The 16,167-nt window shown below is 38.6% G+C and overlaps 1 protein-coding gene across 10 annotated transcripts in view; it reads right to left on the bottom strand.

The window, feature by feature from the left end:
• The window catches only part of SLC37A1 (solute carrier family 37 member 1), a 41,243-nt gene that overhangs the window by 9,787 nt on the left and 15,289 nt on the right, over nucleotides 1–16,167 (bottom strand). For 8 of the 10 annotated variants that reach the window (XM_071811494.1, XM_071811486.1, XM_065861184.2 and 5 more), the window contains 7 exons: nucleotides 15,800–15,837; nucleotides 9,918–10,001; nucleotides 6,391–6,522; nucleotides 4,260–4,350; nucleotides 2,661–2,723; nucleotides 868–953; nucleotides 177–225 (listed from right to left, as the gene is read on the bottom strand). In XM_071811494.1, the coding sequence (XP_071667595.1) occupies nucleotides 177–225; nucleotides 868–953; nucleotides 2,661–2,723; nucleotides 4,260–4,350; nucleotides 6,391–6,522; nucleotides 9,918–10,001; nucleotides 15,800–15,837 (543 nt within the window). Of the gene's footprint in view, nucleotides 1–176; nucleotides 226–867; nucleotides 954–1,935; nucleotides 2,101–2,660; nucleotides 2,724–4,259; nucleotides 4,351–6,390; nucleotides 6,523–9,917; nucleotides 10,002–15,799; nucleotides 15,838–16,167 lie in introns of those variants that run through there. The other 2 variants (XM_065861253.2, XM_065861246.2) reach the window with 2 other exon arrangements.

The raw sequence follows: 16,167 nt of genomic DNA, 5'->3' as shown, positions 1-16,167 counted from the left end.
AAGGCAAAGTCTAGATAATTTGATTCCATACTTCCTCCTCTCAGGGAAAATATAAAATAGAAATAAAAATAGAAAAAAAACCCAAACAAACAAACAAAACAAAAAACAAAATAGGAAAGAGCATCAAAGGATCATAAGTGAAATGTTCAGGCAGAAAAGAATTAAAAAATACTCACCTACAGTTGCCTCAAGGCCCATTTTACTGACTGCAGAGAACATGTACAACTGTAAAGAAGAAAAACCAAACATGTTGAATACCAACTTAAGGACTAATCTTAGGTCCCCCATTTTACACGTTAACTGTAAAATATTTTGGTTGGTATTATGTGCAAGCTAGTTCTAGGTTTTACTACATCCTTTTAGATCACAGTAGGTTGGTTCTTTGATTGGACAGAGGAAGGAGATGAGGTATATGCTCCTATTCCCCAATATTCCAAAGGGTCGCGTTATCAGACCACTCAATTTTCAACTCTCAAATTGCCAGTTTCAACACAACACAGAATACTGTTCACAAGAGAATCGAAGGAAAATGCATCTCATATGTCCAACTGCCAGTTTTCCAACCATTACAGCACAGAAGTTTTAGCCTTTGAGCACCTAAAATCCCAGCTAAGAATTGAACATCAAATTTTACAAGAGAGTGACAAACTTTCCATATAATCCTTTAACAAGTAATACATTAGACTCGTTTGCTTGTTCAGTAAAGGCAGCCCCAGTGTCTATACTTGCTCACATGCTCAGATTTTCAAGCTGGCTTTCAACCCAGCCTGAGTTCTTTGCATCTAAATTATGACGCTATCTGCAGAACTTCCCAATAAATGCTGTCAAAGACTCAGCCACAGCTACAAGAGAGGAACAAACTCTTACTGTGGGTGCTGCAAGCAACAACATCATTCCACAGGTTGATGCCCTTTTCTCCAGCCTGTCTGAAATCAAGCCTGCCAAAATTCCACCTGAAAGAAGAGACAGGTGTGTGAGGAAAACACTGTGCAAGTTTTACACAGAGACATCAGTTATACTTCATAAAACTCAGCCTAGATTAAAACAATAGGACGACTTTTAATGTACAAAGCAGCACAGAGGAGAAGACTGACAACATAATTTGCACTTAGCAATATCCTTATTAACCCAACTGGTTTTGACTTGGAAGATAACAGAAGCAGACAGTTGCTTTTCCTCATTGTTTATGCCAACCAATTATCCCAGATGATGGGCCAGGGGCAGAACAGAGATGAAAGAAATTTAGAAGTCATTGTTCTGCAGCTTTTGAACGCAAAAAGCCTTTTCACCAGGTGCCACGTGACTCCACTGTTTGCACCCTGGCATCCAGCTGTGCCCAGCTGCTCACTGGTCGCAACTCCTCATATGCAATCATAAACTTGTGTCTCAAGTGCCCTGCCTTTGTCACAGCCAAACTAGGGGAAATTACCTATTCTAGATCTTGAGACAATTGCAATATTTGCTTTTCTCTCCAGGCAGTCTCTCCAAGCTCTTCAGTGTTCCCTACTTCTCGTGTTTGCCAATGACTGTACACAGAAGTACTAATCGGATCATGTGGCAGGAGGGGGCTGGAAGGCCTGAGGGAAAGAGCTGCCAAAATGATATAAAGGGAATTTGGTACAGGGAAAAAGAAAGGAGGTTTCCTGGATTCTCTGGATTCCTAAATATTGCTGGGCCTGCCTCTCCTTTCACAGCTGCCCATCTCCAAAGTTCTCACATCCCACTTGAATTTAAATGCCAATGCCAACGGTATTGTGCAGCATAGGGTACCTTATTAAGATTGTATTCACAGTGGAATAAGATGCTGCTGAAAGAAATCATCCACATCTCTAAGGTACCACTAACTCTGGCTTTCAGAAATCGGCAATGAAATGACCAATCAAAAATGGCAGAAGTCACACCCAGAACGAGACTGGAACAGTAACTGCAACACACCTCGGCACCCGCATCATGAACCACTGGGGTCTACATAGCTCTTGATCCAGTGGAACTTCTCCATCATCAGCATCGTTTTCCAACAGACTGATACATGGCTTATTTCCATAAGGGAAGTGGGTGAAGCACAAGGGGAATGGCAGGTCATCCAAATCAGTTGGGCACCTAGATGATGATGCTTTTTTTATTGTGAGTTATACTGCCTGCACTGGCATAAAAATTTATTATTTTGTGGTCATCTCACAAATTGCAATGGAATGGTCTCATCCTTATTATTACAATCTCCCAATTTTATTGCATACAGTTATATGAGGCAGCAAGAAAAAAAAAAGCCACCTGCAGCTAAATAAAATTGTGGGCTCTGTGCCCATAAAAATTACACAACTGTACCAGCTGAGATAGTTCTACTATGTTAGAATAACAAAAGGAAGATATTTTGATAGGCAGTGTGACCAAGACACATGGGCCAGAACTGATGGAGCTAAAAGATTCCACAATACTTAACTCTTACAGTCTGTACTATACAATATCATTGGCACTGTGAGTTGTTCAATTTAATGATACTTCACCAGGTTTCCAACAACCAACCCAGCTCCCAACTTAGTACCTTTACCACCACTCTTCTTTAGCGGATATAAGGCACAAGAACTAATAATATAAGTGAGCTGTGCACGCTTCAGTTTTTCACAAACTAGTCTGATTAAGGATAAAATATTAAAACTTACCAAAGATTCCACCTACATCAAACAGTGTAGAAAGGTCCCCAGCTCTTTTGGCATCAAGATGCTCTAGTAACCAAAGTAAAACATTTGTATTACTTCCAGACTACAAAATGTAGAAAACTCAACACCATCTGGTCATGGTAGGCTAAAGACATCTTAAGGCAGTATTGCTTGTTCACAGGAATAAGCTACCATATGCTGTCACTCTATATGACAAATAAGACTGTATCACAACTGGGTATCCAGGAATACAGTGTTTTGAATGCAATTACACTCAAGACACGAGATCTTACCACTTTAACTGTAGATACAGTCCAAGCAATAGAGCTGTTGATTGTTGAGACTAACAATATTCCCATTTGTGAATAGCCACAGATTCATAACCAGTTAATAAATATTCGTGAGGCTCTTTGCCCTAAAAGCATGATTAGCGTATATTTGCATCAGTTACAGAGCCTCACCCTGGAGTCCTCCATCACATGATCAGCAATATTCATCATTCTTTCATCATCTGACCACCCTGCTTGGCACAACACACACTGCGCAGTTTATGGGGACTACGAAGAGACAATGATTTCCTCAACTCCACCATTTGCCATGGACAGTGAGGATCACTGTTCGCACACACTTACATTTAGTCTAATGTAGTTACTGATATGCTACGGGGTAAGATTTCCAAAAGTACATCAGGAAGATTGGCATCCAAGTCCCGTTATGTTAAGTGTGAAGTTTCAAAATGAACTGAATTTCTAACCCTCTCGGTATTTTTTTTAAGCCTCTGAAATACATTTGGAAGTGCAGCATGTGCTAAGGCAGTGGTGTCCAGCACTACCATAACCTCACCAACATTTGCCACAGCACAGCTGGCAGTACTGTGGTAAATATCATTAACCTCTCTACTAAAAGTCTGCTGCTTTCAAGGTAGCCAGTCCTGCAGGAGCACTGGTTATTTGGAATCCACACACAATGGCCTTTAGCTACAGGATTCACAGCTCTGTGTTTTGGACTAGATGATCACCAGAGGTCACTTCCAAACCTAACCATTCTATGATTCTGTGTGTTTTCACAGGGTGTTCCAGTTGTCTCTCTCTGCTGGTTGTTACTGCCAGACTTGTCCAGTACAGTTATTTTCTTAGCTGGGGGTTTAAAGGTCACATCATGACTCACAAAAACATGTATTTCTCTGGCTAGGGAGAATTCCTTTCTCTGCTCTATACAGCACAAACCAAAACAGCAGTACTGAACAGATGAAGAAGCTCATTTGGATTTTTGGTATAAATTTTAATAAGGCACTTCAATCACATGAAAGCATTATTAGAAAGTAAACCTCTTTGATCGATTTGCAAGAGCCACAGCCACAGCATTGATACTTGGAATTGTTGAAGATAAGCCAGGTTCTTTTTGTTTGTTTTGAAAATGCCCACTCATAATACTGAATTAATAGCACTGCAAAATATGGTAGTTGGTGACTTACAACTCTCCTGCTACTGTAGCAAAGAATCTACTTCAGCAGCAGTAATGTTTATTTTCTTATGTATTTCAAGCTCGTATTTCCAGATGCTTTATAATCATAAACCTGCATCTCCTCACTGTGATACTTACCTACATTTGTGATATAGAGGGGAAGCCAGAAGAGGAAAGTATAGCTCACCAGCTTTGCAAACAGAAGACAAAGGGAAAACTCTATGACTCCCTGAGAGAACAAAGAAAACAGCAAGTTAGTATCTTGATAGAAGCTGCTATTTGCTTTTGAAGACCATTATGAAAATGATTTCCAAGAAGCATTTAGGCTTTTATCTTCTCTCAAGAATTCCCAAAAAGCCTTCTTCCCCTGACAACCAAGCTTACAATCAGAGCAGACTGTGGTATTTTACTTATCTGTTTTCACTCAATGGTACCCAATTGACTAAAGAGAGAACACTAAAATGAATAGGAAGGACTTGATGCTGTTTGGGACACCTGCCTCACTTATTTTCCTCATGTAAAGAGCTTTTATAAAGCATTATAGCAGGTCTGGAGTGTATTCCAAGGAAATGGGCAAATTTTTCTGTTCTTTAGATCCTTTCTTCAGATGGGTCTGAGATTTCTCCCTTATTGTTTAACTCTTTACAAAAAGCCAGTTAACCAGTATGATACATTTCAAATCAGTTTGTGGTAAAAGTATGTTACAGACAGGCACATGGCTATTTAAACCACTAAAATTTGTTGCATCCTCTATCTTGCTGGGAACACGAGAAGTATACTTACTGCAGTGAGCTGCAACTAAGCTGCCAAATCAACCTATCTTCATTCCCCCCACCATCTGACATATTTTTGTTTGAACATGTATTTCTTAAATCTCTGATACAGAGTACTGCAGTTATCTGCATGGACAACACACATACACAGCTTGCTCTATTTCACATACAGCTTTGATCCTCCCCAGCAACATGCAGGAAAAATACCACAGAGTTACAGCAATTCCAGGTGGCAGCAGCAGCAACTCTTCTACCCATTTCTACCCATTGCTTCCACTTTGTCACAGGAAAAACAGCTGAGACCAAGGGCCAGACTGAACAAGATGAGAAGATGCAGAAACACAGCAGCTGGGTGCTCAGGATTTCCTCCTCTACCTTTGTGCTTGGTCCAAATCAATGTGCGTATAATTCTACTTGTGCAAGCTACTGAAGCTGCTAGGCTTCAAGCTCAGAGAAAAACCAAGTATAACAGTCTCTAATCTAAAAAAACTTTCTCTCCTTTTACCAACAGTCCAAATGTTTAGGCTGTTTGAAACTTCTCAATAAAAACCATACAAGAAATTTTAAAATTGAAGCTTCTAAAAAGAATGTTGAGGAGTGTAAAAGGGAAGCCATGGAAGGAAGGTCTGATGCAGAGAAGTGCTTATAGACTCAGCCTGCTATTCCATTCTAATACCCATGTGTCATTAACTAAGACCAATAAACTTTTACATTATAGGCTGCTCTAACATTAGTTACAATGAAATGGGAGAGGGAAGAAAGAAAAAAAAAAGAAACAGGAAAAAGGAAAAACAAAAAAAAAGAAAAAACAAAACAAAAAAAGTTTACATGGGTACTAGAACCTAGATTCTTGTAGTCTCTTCAGCCTCGAGAACAGAAGGCATAGGGCAGAACTTATCACCATGTTCCAGTATTTAAAGGGTGGCAACAAGGATGATGGAGGCTCCCCTTTGTGCAAGAAGTCACACAGAAAAGATGAAGGGCAATGAGTACATATTGTTCCCTGGGACAGTCCAATTGGACACAAGAGGGAAATTTTTCACAATGAGAACAATCAGGCACTGGAATAATGTCCCCAGGGAAGTGGTGGATTCCCCAACATTAGACACTTTTTGGATTCAGCTGGGCAAGGTGGTGGGCCATCTTGTCTAGACTGTGCTTTTGCTGGGAAAGGCTGGACCAGATGATCCTTGCGGTCCCTTCCAACCTGGTATTCTGTGGTTCTATGATTCTAAGATGCTACCAATCAGCATGAGCCATCTGCTTACTGTGGAAGAAAGTACACTTTTATCGATTTTCACTCCTGCTCTGGGAGGAGCACATCTTGTCATGTATACCAGAATCTGCTCTACCCTATATACACCAGAACTGCCAATCAAAGCTTGTAACACAAAGCTAAATGTATCTACCACTCCATCCAGAGCTTCATGAAAATATGATTTCTGAGGCAAAACGTATTTATTTGAGGAATAGACAAGAATAGCGTATGTACTCACAGGTATTCGCAAGGCCCCGAGGAAGCTGATAGCTGATGTCCCATGTCTGCCTTCCCCCGTGACCACAGTGCTGGAGTCCAGTGATACACTGCAATTTTCACTGTCAATAAGCAAATGCTGCATCTCGGGATCCTGCAATTTCCCCCAGCAACACCACATAAAAGAGAAAGGAACAACGTATCAAAATATGTATCAAGGAATCAAATAATTCCAAAATATTTTTTTTAATTGTATATTTTTTAATCACAGAAAGTTACAGCATTTAAAAATATTTTTATTTGGATATACACAGAATACAGACAGAATATCAGCTGAAACAAGCCTGGTTGTTTATGTCTGAATGTACATACACTATTATGGAATCAAGTTTCTGTTCTATTGTGGCATAACGGAGTACGGTTGAATGGAACAAAATCATTTCCAGTCTTCCCTTACCTCACTACATAAATGTGGTCTAATTAAAACTGACAATCCACTGAGTAGTACAACGCACTTCTGTATAAAAGCATGAATTATCTTCCTTCTGTACAAATATTATTCTCATTTTTCAGACTGTAACATCATCTTATTCACCGATTTAAATACAGGTCATCTTTCCAATTAAATTATGCATACTGAGTGTGCTTTATGTTATGCAATTCCTTATTTTTTCACGTCTGTTTAATTTGAGCATCACAATCCACAAATTATAAAAACCTGGAGTTTACCAGTAACACCTAAGTTGTGAATTCTGAGTTATTTTCTAGCACTGGGAAGGATTTTACTCTAATAATTGCACTGGCTGCTAAGGCTACTTGTGGAGCAAGTTATCAGCTGTCCTCACCTTCACTTGCTTGCTGAGAAGCTTCCCTAGTTGCATACTTTTACTAGCTATGGACGTGTTCTAGATACTGTCTTCTTTCTCCCAAGCCTTGTGTTTTTGAATAAAATGTTAGTAAAGAATTAAGCCTCACATATGTAGATTGGTAAAGATAAAATGGCATATGCATTCTATTCCCCATAGTTATTACAAAGATGAAAACTTTCTGATTATTATTTGGCAAGCTGGTGGAGGAAGAAAGAAAAAAAAAAAAAATCAAATGCTGGACAAATTCAGATTCAATCCTCCTATTTAACACTCCATAATTCCAAATAAATTCTGTTTTTAAAGAACTCTATTTAAGAGAAAACACTAGGGAACCATTCGGGCACCTAAGCCCAGGTGCTTCTTATAATTTTAGAAGCTATCCAAACATTTGTACAGGTTGGTAGATGGGATGCAGAACTTATGGGAGATGGTGCACCCTGATGAAGCGGGAACTAAAAGACCAGAAAAACATCTAGGGACCTCTGACATGGCACACGAGTCACTCCACCATCATCAATATTTATCTCCTGAATTACTGAAGCAATTTCAAAGCTGGAACTACTTTTACAGCAGCAACTGAAACCATCAGCTACTAACATTTGAAAAAAAAAAAAAAAGAGAAAGAGAGAAAGGTGTTCATATAGTCAAGCTCCCCACTGGATTCAATGGAAGACACGTCTAGATAGTGTCTTAGGTGAGTACCTCTTCCACAATTTGCACAGCAAACCTAACCAAGACTGTTTGAGGGTAATGCTGCACTTTTCTCATACAGGGAGCTCCAAGCTTCTTTAAGAAGAGGGGGTTAAATATTGAAGTGGAAGTCACCGAAGGCTGAATAACTTTCTTAGCAACTCATGCTGGAAGCTTTTATCAACAACGTAGGATTTTTATACTGCACATCATTAAATAAGAAATAAAACTGGTAGTTTGTGCTTGCCAGAGATAACATTGTTTAGCCTTGCCAGCTTGTCACAGAGTGTGATTACGCATACGGCAGACTCTTGATCTCTGGGGACAGATTCATTATCCCTCGATTTTGTGTAATTTTTAAGAGGCCAACCTGATATAAGCAGTAATGAACACACAGAGGTATTCAAGGTCACGCAGTCAAAAGGACATTCTGCTTTCAATCACTGCATGTCTTGAATATTTGCTTGCTTTTTACAGTAATTGAAGAGGTCAATGAAAAATCAGTAAAAACTGCCATTCCACTGCACTTGGAGGAGACCAGCTCATAAATGCAAAACATCTGTTGTTTGTGCAGCACAAAAGCTGACTGCAATAATCAGCTCAGCCTAACTGTAACACAACCGCTGTAAAGAGCAAAGATTTAACTCCCCTTTACAGAAAAAAAATATTCTATTTTGTCACTGGCAGAAAATCAGGGGAGTCCCAAAGAGTGATAAACAAGGGTTTTTAGGTTTTTACTTATTTCTTCTTAAAGCTTGTTAGGACTCCATACGACAAACATATAATCCAGCTGGCAAGGTGCAGAGAGTGGTGCAGTTAGAAAAAAAAAAAAATTTAAAAAAAGAATATTGAGAGGATTGCCAGCAAGCGCCCTCATGGTTTGCTGTTTCTGTCCTGCCCACAGGTCAGTGTGAGAGGGGCACATCTTCCTTGCCCACTTGCTATGCAGACTCTTTGCACCAGCTGACAGTAGAGGTATGAGCAGAGTTAGAAGATGAACCTTTGTTAACTAACTTGCTGACTGCAATTTTAGCTCTGTCTTCATGACGTGTCTGAAGACAGCTACTGATACTCATTTGTCTTCTCCCCCTTATCTTCCAGCTGGCTGTGAAATAATATTGACAAATGGTTTCTGGGCTGAAGACTGTTCTCGGGCAGCTCAGCATAAACATGAATAAACTCAGTACAGAGAGGGTTTAAGATGGACCGATAAAAATTACGAGTAAAGTGCTGCCTTAACAAAAAATTCAAAACCTTTTCATCAACACTGGTTATTATACCCTGTGAACGCTACTTATTATTCTATGCACAAAGAATGAAAAGAACAGGAAGCTTCAATTTTCCTTTAAAAGTCTGAAAGACGTTTAAAAAATAAAGTTATGTTTTCAGGATGTGATGTGCCAAGTGTACTGAATACAAATACAAAATTTCAAATGGAAATTTTCAGTTCATGTCCATCATAAGATAAATTGTCTTTTCACCTGTGAACTGGCAAATTCAGAATTCAGTTTCTTGTGATAATTATCAGCATTACAGGTACAAATTTTAATCAGGATCCCTGTGAATGATGTCTCATATTTAGAACTCTCCATCTTCTTGCATAATGCTGTACACACATACATCTATTACATAGAAAAGGAGAGAAGTGAGACTGCAAGGATGGGACAAACACCATAAAGTAGTTTAATGACTTCAAATGGGCTACCTTGAAAATCTTTTGTGGTACATTATTTCTGCTGCAATTGTATGAAGATCACAAATTAAGACCAACTGAGTAAGCAAGCTACCTTATTCATCTTATTAGGCAGTATTTATGTCAGATAATGCTTAGTCCTCTTGCCTGAAGTTATATTTGTGTATGAAAAGGGAGGTATATTTCACCATTATAAAAGGAAGAACAATCTTTACCAACAGTAAATCTACTGTAAATATTCTGTGTGAGCTTTAGGAAGTCTTTTATACTACTTTACAACAATATGCTGCATTTTACCTGTGTCTTGCTGTTTTCCTTAGAATTTAAGGCTGGCATCTGGACTCTAAATCGAGATTCACCATTCAGGAAAGTTTTAGAACTCTGAAAAAAAAAAATCAAAGGGAAAAAAAAAAAAAAGACAAAACACCCTATACTTTTGTTACTTGTTTTTAAAGGATTAACTAGTATTAATCATTTCTATGCAACAAAAGTCATTGTGCATTGTAACATAAACATAACCCCCAATGGTGCATCTTTCCTGTAATGATTGTATTTTGGGTTTTTAAAGTTCTTATGCAGGCATATGGCAATGCGCATAAAACACAATCACAAATTTATTTGAAGGTTAACTTCACACTTTTATAAAGAAGGAGTATACTGAATTTAGAGTACAGTCATGCCATTCTTAAAATACTTAGCTGCTTTTTCCTCTACTGAATTTTCATTGATACTGAAAACTTAGTTTTTTTCTCATAAGTAGGTGATCTTAGTAGCAATACAGAAGTTTGTTTCAGGAAAACCTTGTTTCTTCATTTCCCTATCATTTTAAGAGCAAATTTTATCCCTTTAGCTTATGGTAGGTGTATTCTTCTAACCCAGAAATGGACTGTGTTCTTGTGAGCAGGGAGGTTGGTGAAGCATCTGTGCCCCTCTAGCACGCTCAGTACAGAAACTGAGGCAACCAGGTGCATTCCAGGCCCCAGACGGATCTAGACTAATACACTGCTTTTTATACTTACTTATTAACAAGTCTCTTAGTTAACACCAAAATTGCATTCCTTGGAAAACATCATTCTGAGATCCTAGGTCTAAAAAGATTTGCTGGGAACAATAAGGTTTGTCCACTGAATGAAGCAGCTTTGCAGCCAGGGAGGGACAACCTGCTGCTAAGAGCACAAGAGGCACTGTACATTCCTAAGGGATGTTTAAGTGTCTAACCACATTCTGAATGCCATTATTATTAAAAAAAACCCCAACCAACCAACCAACCAACATCACACAAAAAAAACCCTGCCCCAAATAAAACCCCCCAAACCCACCACCACAAATAAAAAAAGAATGCTCATCCTCACAGAACATTTTAATTCAAAATTTATCACTAGGTAATTCTTCCCCCCAAAAATGGAAGGATATGTATTGCAGTATTCTCTAGACAAACTGCAATTCATCAACCAGATCCTTCTAAGAAGGCAAAAAACTTTTAAGGCTTGAGGATAAAGTATTTTTGTTGCTCAACGCAGAGCTGAGGCACAAGCAGTCGTGGGAATGCATTCCCCAAAATAAACAAACAACACTGAAGCTCCTGGGGCCTGGTAAAACAGATTTTTAAATTTTATCTTACAGAAAACCAGGTTCTTGTCAAAAAAGTGATTTACAATAACCTATGGGGAAGAAAATCCATTATCTAGAGACAAGTCATCTACACCTTTATTCAGCAGCTCAGAAGAGAAAAAACTAAAGATTTTTACATTTGACTGTCAAAAACATGATTTACTGTGGTAAGGAGGAAATGTCTGGGGATAAGGACTCGATTGAGAGGCTACACATCTAATTCTTAGACTTCTTTCTCCTCTTCAGAATATAAAAATTGCAGCCCGGTATCTTATAAATGCACACGTACTTTACCACAGGAGCTGAAGAGAGCTAAGTTTTCTGGAAATGCAAAGTCAGGTTAAAGAAAGTTCCTGGCACATAAAGACAGGTCTGTATGAGCATGCTGCAACTAATGTGTTTGCTTATGAAAAAAAACAAACAAACAAACTCCAGGGAGAAAAGATAAGCAATAAAAAAAGTTCTAAATAATCACATTTCACAAAAGTAATTAAACCTACTTTTTAACTTTCATCATGAAAGTGCACCAATGCTTAATAAAGCACACTGGCTTCTCATTTGGATTTGTCATAGGTTTAGTCTTTTGGAAAGTCATAGATTAAGACTCCAATGCTAGCATTTAAATGCACTTTATTGTTTCAAAACAAATATTTGAGTACAAATTTCAGGTTCATAAAGCAGAGCCAAGGTGAAGACAAGCAAAAGAACCACAGCCCAAGAAATCAGTGAAGAAAGAACCACACATGCAAGGCTCTGTGCCTGGCTCTCTGCCTTCTGGACAACTCAGTGAAATCAGATTACTCACCACTACAAACTCTGTAGAAATATTGGGCTCACGATCATGCTGCAAATAAACAGTAGATCAAATTCATCCAAGACAGTGATATCACACAGAGATGAATCTGATCGATAAATCTTAATCTAAATCCACCCTAAGTCCTTCCCTCACGTTGAGCATTTATTTTAGTTGTGCTTAAATTTAACTGGCCTCATTCTTCCACAATGAGGTTTGGCTTTTGGCACCAGCTGGCAGAGCTGCTGGCACCTAAACAAGACATAGGTCCAAAGTGACATACTACAACTTTATAAGCAAAGCAAGTGTGTATGTTTCTTTAATTTCTTAGAAAAAGATATTTCTAACTATTTGCCAAAGCACACAGGTTGTTCAGGTTGTCACTGAAACGACAGAGCAAAAAAGGACAGCTAGCATTTCATGCTAGCCTGCAAATTCTACCCCTTGTACAACATGGCTGAAATTTTTTTGTTCCCAGTGATATCACAGTCTATTTTATTACATGAGCCTTCCTTCAGTTAATAATCTTATTTTTTTTCTTTACAATCAGACATGGTCACTACTGCACCTACATTTGTAGATCTTCTTTAACTTCTATTCTTACCTTATTAATTTCTTTTACTTCTAAAACCACCCTCCCTGCAGCAAACAGAAGCTGCAAGCCCTATTCACTACGGATTTAAAATCCATTGTACTTTGCAGACCACACAGGTCTGAAGAGAGGTATTTGAGCAATTCAATGCAATACAGCTTCCCAAGACAATGGTAAATTCTAATCAGAGAAAGGTCCGATGCCCATGGGAGAGCACTTTTATAAACCTATGAGATTTGCAGACATGAATATACGGAATAGGGAAGGAAGAAGTGATGCCTTTTGCTCTGAAGAGCAAGGTTTCCAGGGAAACAGAAGGTCAAACACATCTCTACACAATGAGACTGTGCCTGGAGCTGTGATCTTGTTGGTGTCCTAGAGAAGATTATGTCAAATGACAGCCCCTTTCTGGGACTTGGGGAAAAGGTGGTGAATGGAAATGTAAAAAACCTCCTAAAATACTAATTTTTTGTTAAAAATATAATGGCAAGTAGATACTAAATGTCAAGTTTTTCTATACCAGCTCCTTGAGACATACGAGCAACATATTGTGCAGAACTCTTTATTTATGCTTTCCAGTATAAGTGTATTTGAAACAAATAACAAACATTTACTTCCATAAACCTTAACAGCAAATTCTGTAAACATTATGCCCTGGGTAATATAAACAGCAGCTGAAATGTTCATAGGACCATTTCTAAACTATATAAAAGCTAAGGAAAAAAAAATGCCTCCTGTTTGGATTCTCTAGCAGTCACTTAAAATATTCTGTCACTTGATGGCTATTACCTTTTGGAAATGAAAGAGAATTATATGAAAAAAAAAAAAAAGAGAGTGCCTTGTGAACACACCTTATCTCACAGTAACAAACTAAGAATAGGACCACTAAAAGTATTCAGAAGCTTTATCAGGAGAACTCCATACGAGGAGAAAAAAAAAAATCCATTTACTGGTAAAGAAGAGATAACACAGACTAGAAAAGTCACCTCCAGTTCCTATTTAAGAAGAAAACATTTAAAATGTATAAAAACATCTATTTGAAACTACTGGGAGACGGGGATAAAAAAAAAAACACAACAGCAATTATCCCTGTACAATCTACCTGCGAGACTTGCAACTAGAAGGTACAATTCACATACACCTACATATGCAAACAATCTCCATGTATAATCCTCTAGTATATAAAAACATAGGTGGGATTCCCTTGGGACCTTCCCTCCAACAATTTCCCCAACAGCCCTGATTTGTACTCACACATGGGAGACCTTAAGACCTTCTTTGCCAATCTCCCTCTACCATATTTCCAAAGAACCCGCTAAAAATGTGGCAGGTCTGATTGCCCACAGATCCCTGGGAGCCACAGGAGAAAGAGCCTGGAGCAACACACTGCTCTAGGTTTTCCTTACAGTAGAGACAAACATGTACCAGAATCTGATGGAACATCAGAGATGAACCTGCAAACACCCTCCTAAATGAAACGAGGCTATAGATGACATTCTGTTATAAGAAATTATACACAGTTGGTCTCCCTAATGCTCTTTTTTTGTTCCCTTTCCTTCCTTGTTATTTTTCTCTTGTTCTATTTGGATTGCTTCTCTCCTCTTGGGTCATAGCTACATGAGGCAAGAAAGGAATTGTCACCCCACATATTAGCTAAAGCTTTCTAAGGTGTATCTTTTCATCATTGACACGGCTTTCTACATTTTTAATGTTGAATACATAAAGTATCTTTCGAATTTTTGTTTTAAATGCATTGAGCAAACATCTTGGTACCAAAGCTTAATGATTTCCAACCTACTTTTAAAATAGTGTTTGAACAACTTTACACTAATACTTAGAGAGAAAACTTTCCTTTTAGAAACAATTAAAAGTTCTGAGTTTTGCTGCCACAATGGCACAAGGAAGTATACATGCAATATTCAGCAACCCAGAGAAAGCTTAGACATTTGACACACATACACTTCAATCCTGCTTCAATAATGCCTTAAACAGTCAATCTCTGATGCTGGATTTTCAGACTCTTGTGTCCAGAGAGTCGCATTTTCCCTCATGATCCAGGCAGTATGAGTTCCGCAGTTTGTGTGCGTTGATAGTACATTCATAGCTTAGTGAAGTTCACTACCTTGCCAAAATTTAAGCCCTCGAAGTATAAGCTCTCATACAATAGTGCGATTCACTTCCTTGATGCCAGTAAAGGGTGTGATCATTGCATTCTAAAAACCTCAGTGTATATTAAAAAAAAAAATATTAAAAAAAATCTATGTATAAACAACATCTCCATCCCTGAGGATTTAGAAATTTGACAGGCAAGCCCTGAGCAATTTGATCCTATGTCAAATTTTGGCCTAATACAAACACACAGTAGGATCATACAATGTCCAGAGGTCTGGTCCCTTCAAACTAAATTATTCTGTGATACCACAAAAACTAAAGCATTGATTTGTCACATGAGAGATACCACTAAGCAGAGAACATTTCTCTCTCCTTTTCAAAGCTCTTCATTAATGTCAGTTTTGTTTAAATACAGGCCATATTACACCATGACTAAGCTCATTGTCAGACCGACTGACTTCTGCAGCCTCTCCATCTCAGCTTCATATCCATCCCTCGTTTCCTGTTTTCCCTAGTAATGTGCTCCTACTGTCCATCCCTCCATCCAAAGGAACATCTCACCTTCCATTCCCAAACCCACAGATGCAGGGGTCATTGATGGTACATCAGGAAAAGGTCTGTTTGCTCTTTACTGCAATGCCTAATACAGGGTTCTCAAACAGTGAGACCCTTCACAGGATATATCTGGCAGCTATCTCTCTATGTCGTGCTTACACAAAGAATGCAACAGCAGGAAACAGGTCAAAATGCTCTGGAGATGGCCAGGAAGACTGGAGGAAATCAAGAGACCCCCTCCAAAAAAAGGCAAACAGTTTTTACTTGGTTTACTGTAGTAATACAGTCTATTGCCAAATCTTGGTTAAAACAAACTCACATATTGATTCACATCGCTTTGATAGAAAGTAAGCTGCTGCTTTACCAGTGAAGCACAGAAGACCTATCGTTCCCTCAAGCATAGGCTCAGTTATAACAGCCTGGTACAAAAGGGCCATGCAGATTACCTGATTTCCAGAACTATCATAATAAACACACGTATTAGGTGGAAAAAAAACAGAAGCAGCATTCACTTACACTGGATGGTGTGCAGGAGCAACTTATATCTTTAGGATCTGAAATAGAATACCACACATATTTAACAGTGAAAACAAGCACAACGAATCTCCCTTGAAAAACCAGTAGTGTAATTTGCCAACAATAAATCAACAGTACAGACAACACAGAAGCAGCCCTGGTAGAAATATGTAACTGTAGCTTTGGGGAGAAAGAAAAGGGTGCTTCATGGTACCCTTCTCATCCTGCGACCACATTAAGTGCTATTCTGACAGTCCAGCTCACTACAGCATTCTAGATATCTCTGCAGAACTTTCTGCTTCTCAAGACAGGACAGTTACAGTAAAATGCACATTCATACTAATACCTCTGAGTCTCTGTAGGGACAA

This window comes from Patagioenas fasciata, chromosome 1, assembly GCF_037038585.1.
Source record: "Patagioenas fasciata isolate bPatFas1 chromosome 1, bPatFas1.hap1, whole genome shotgun sequence".
In the NCBI taxonomy this organism is placed as follows: Eukaryota; Metazoa; Chordata; class Aves; order Columbiformes; family Columbidae; genus Patagioenas; species Patagioenas fasciata.
The sequence above is the reverse complement of the archived record's forward strand: the minus strand, read 5'-3'. Positions and strand labels throughout refer to the sequence as shown.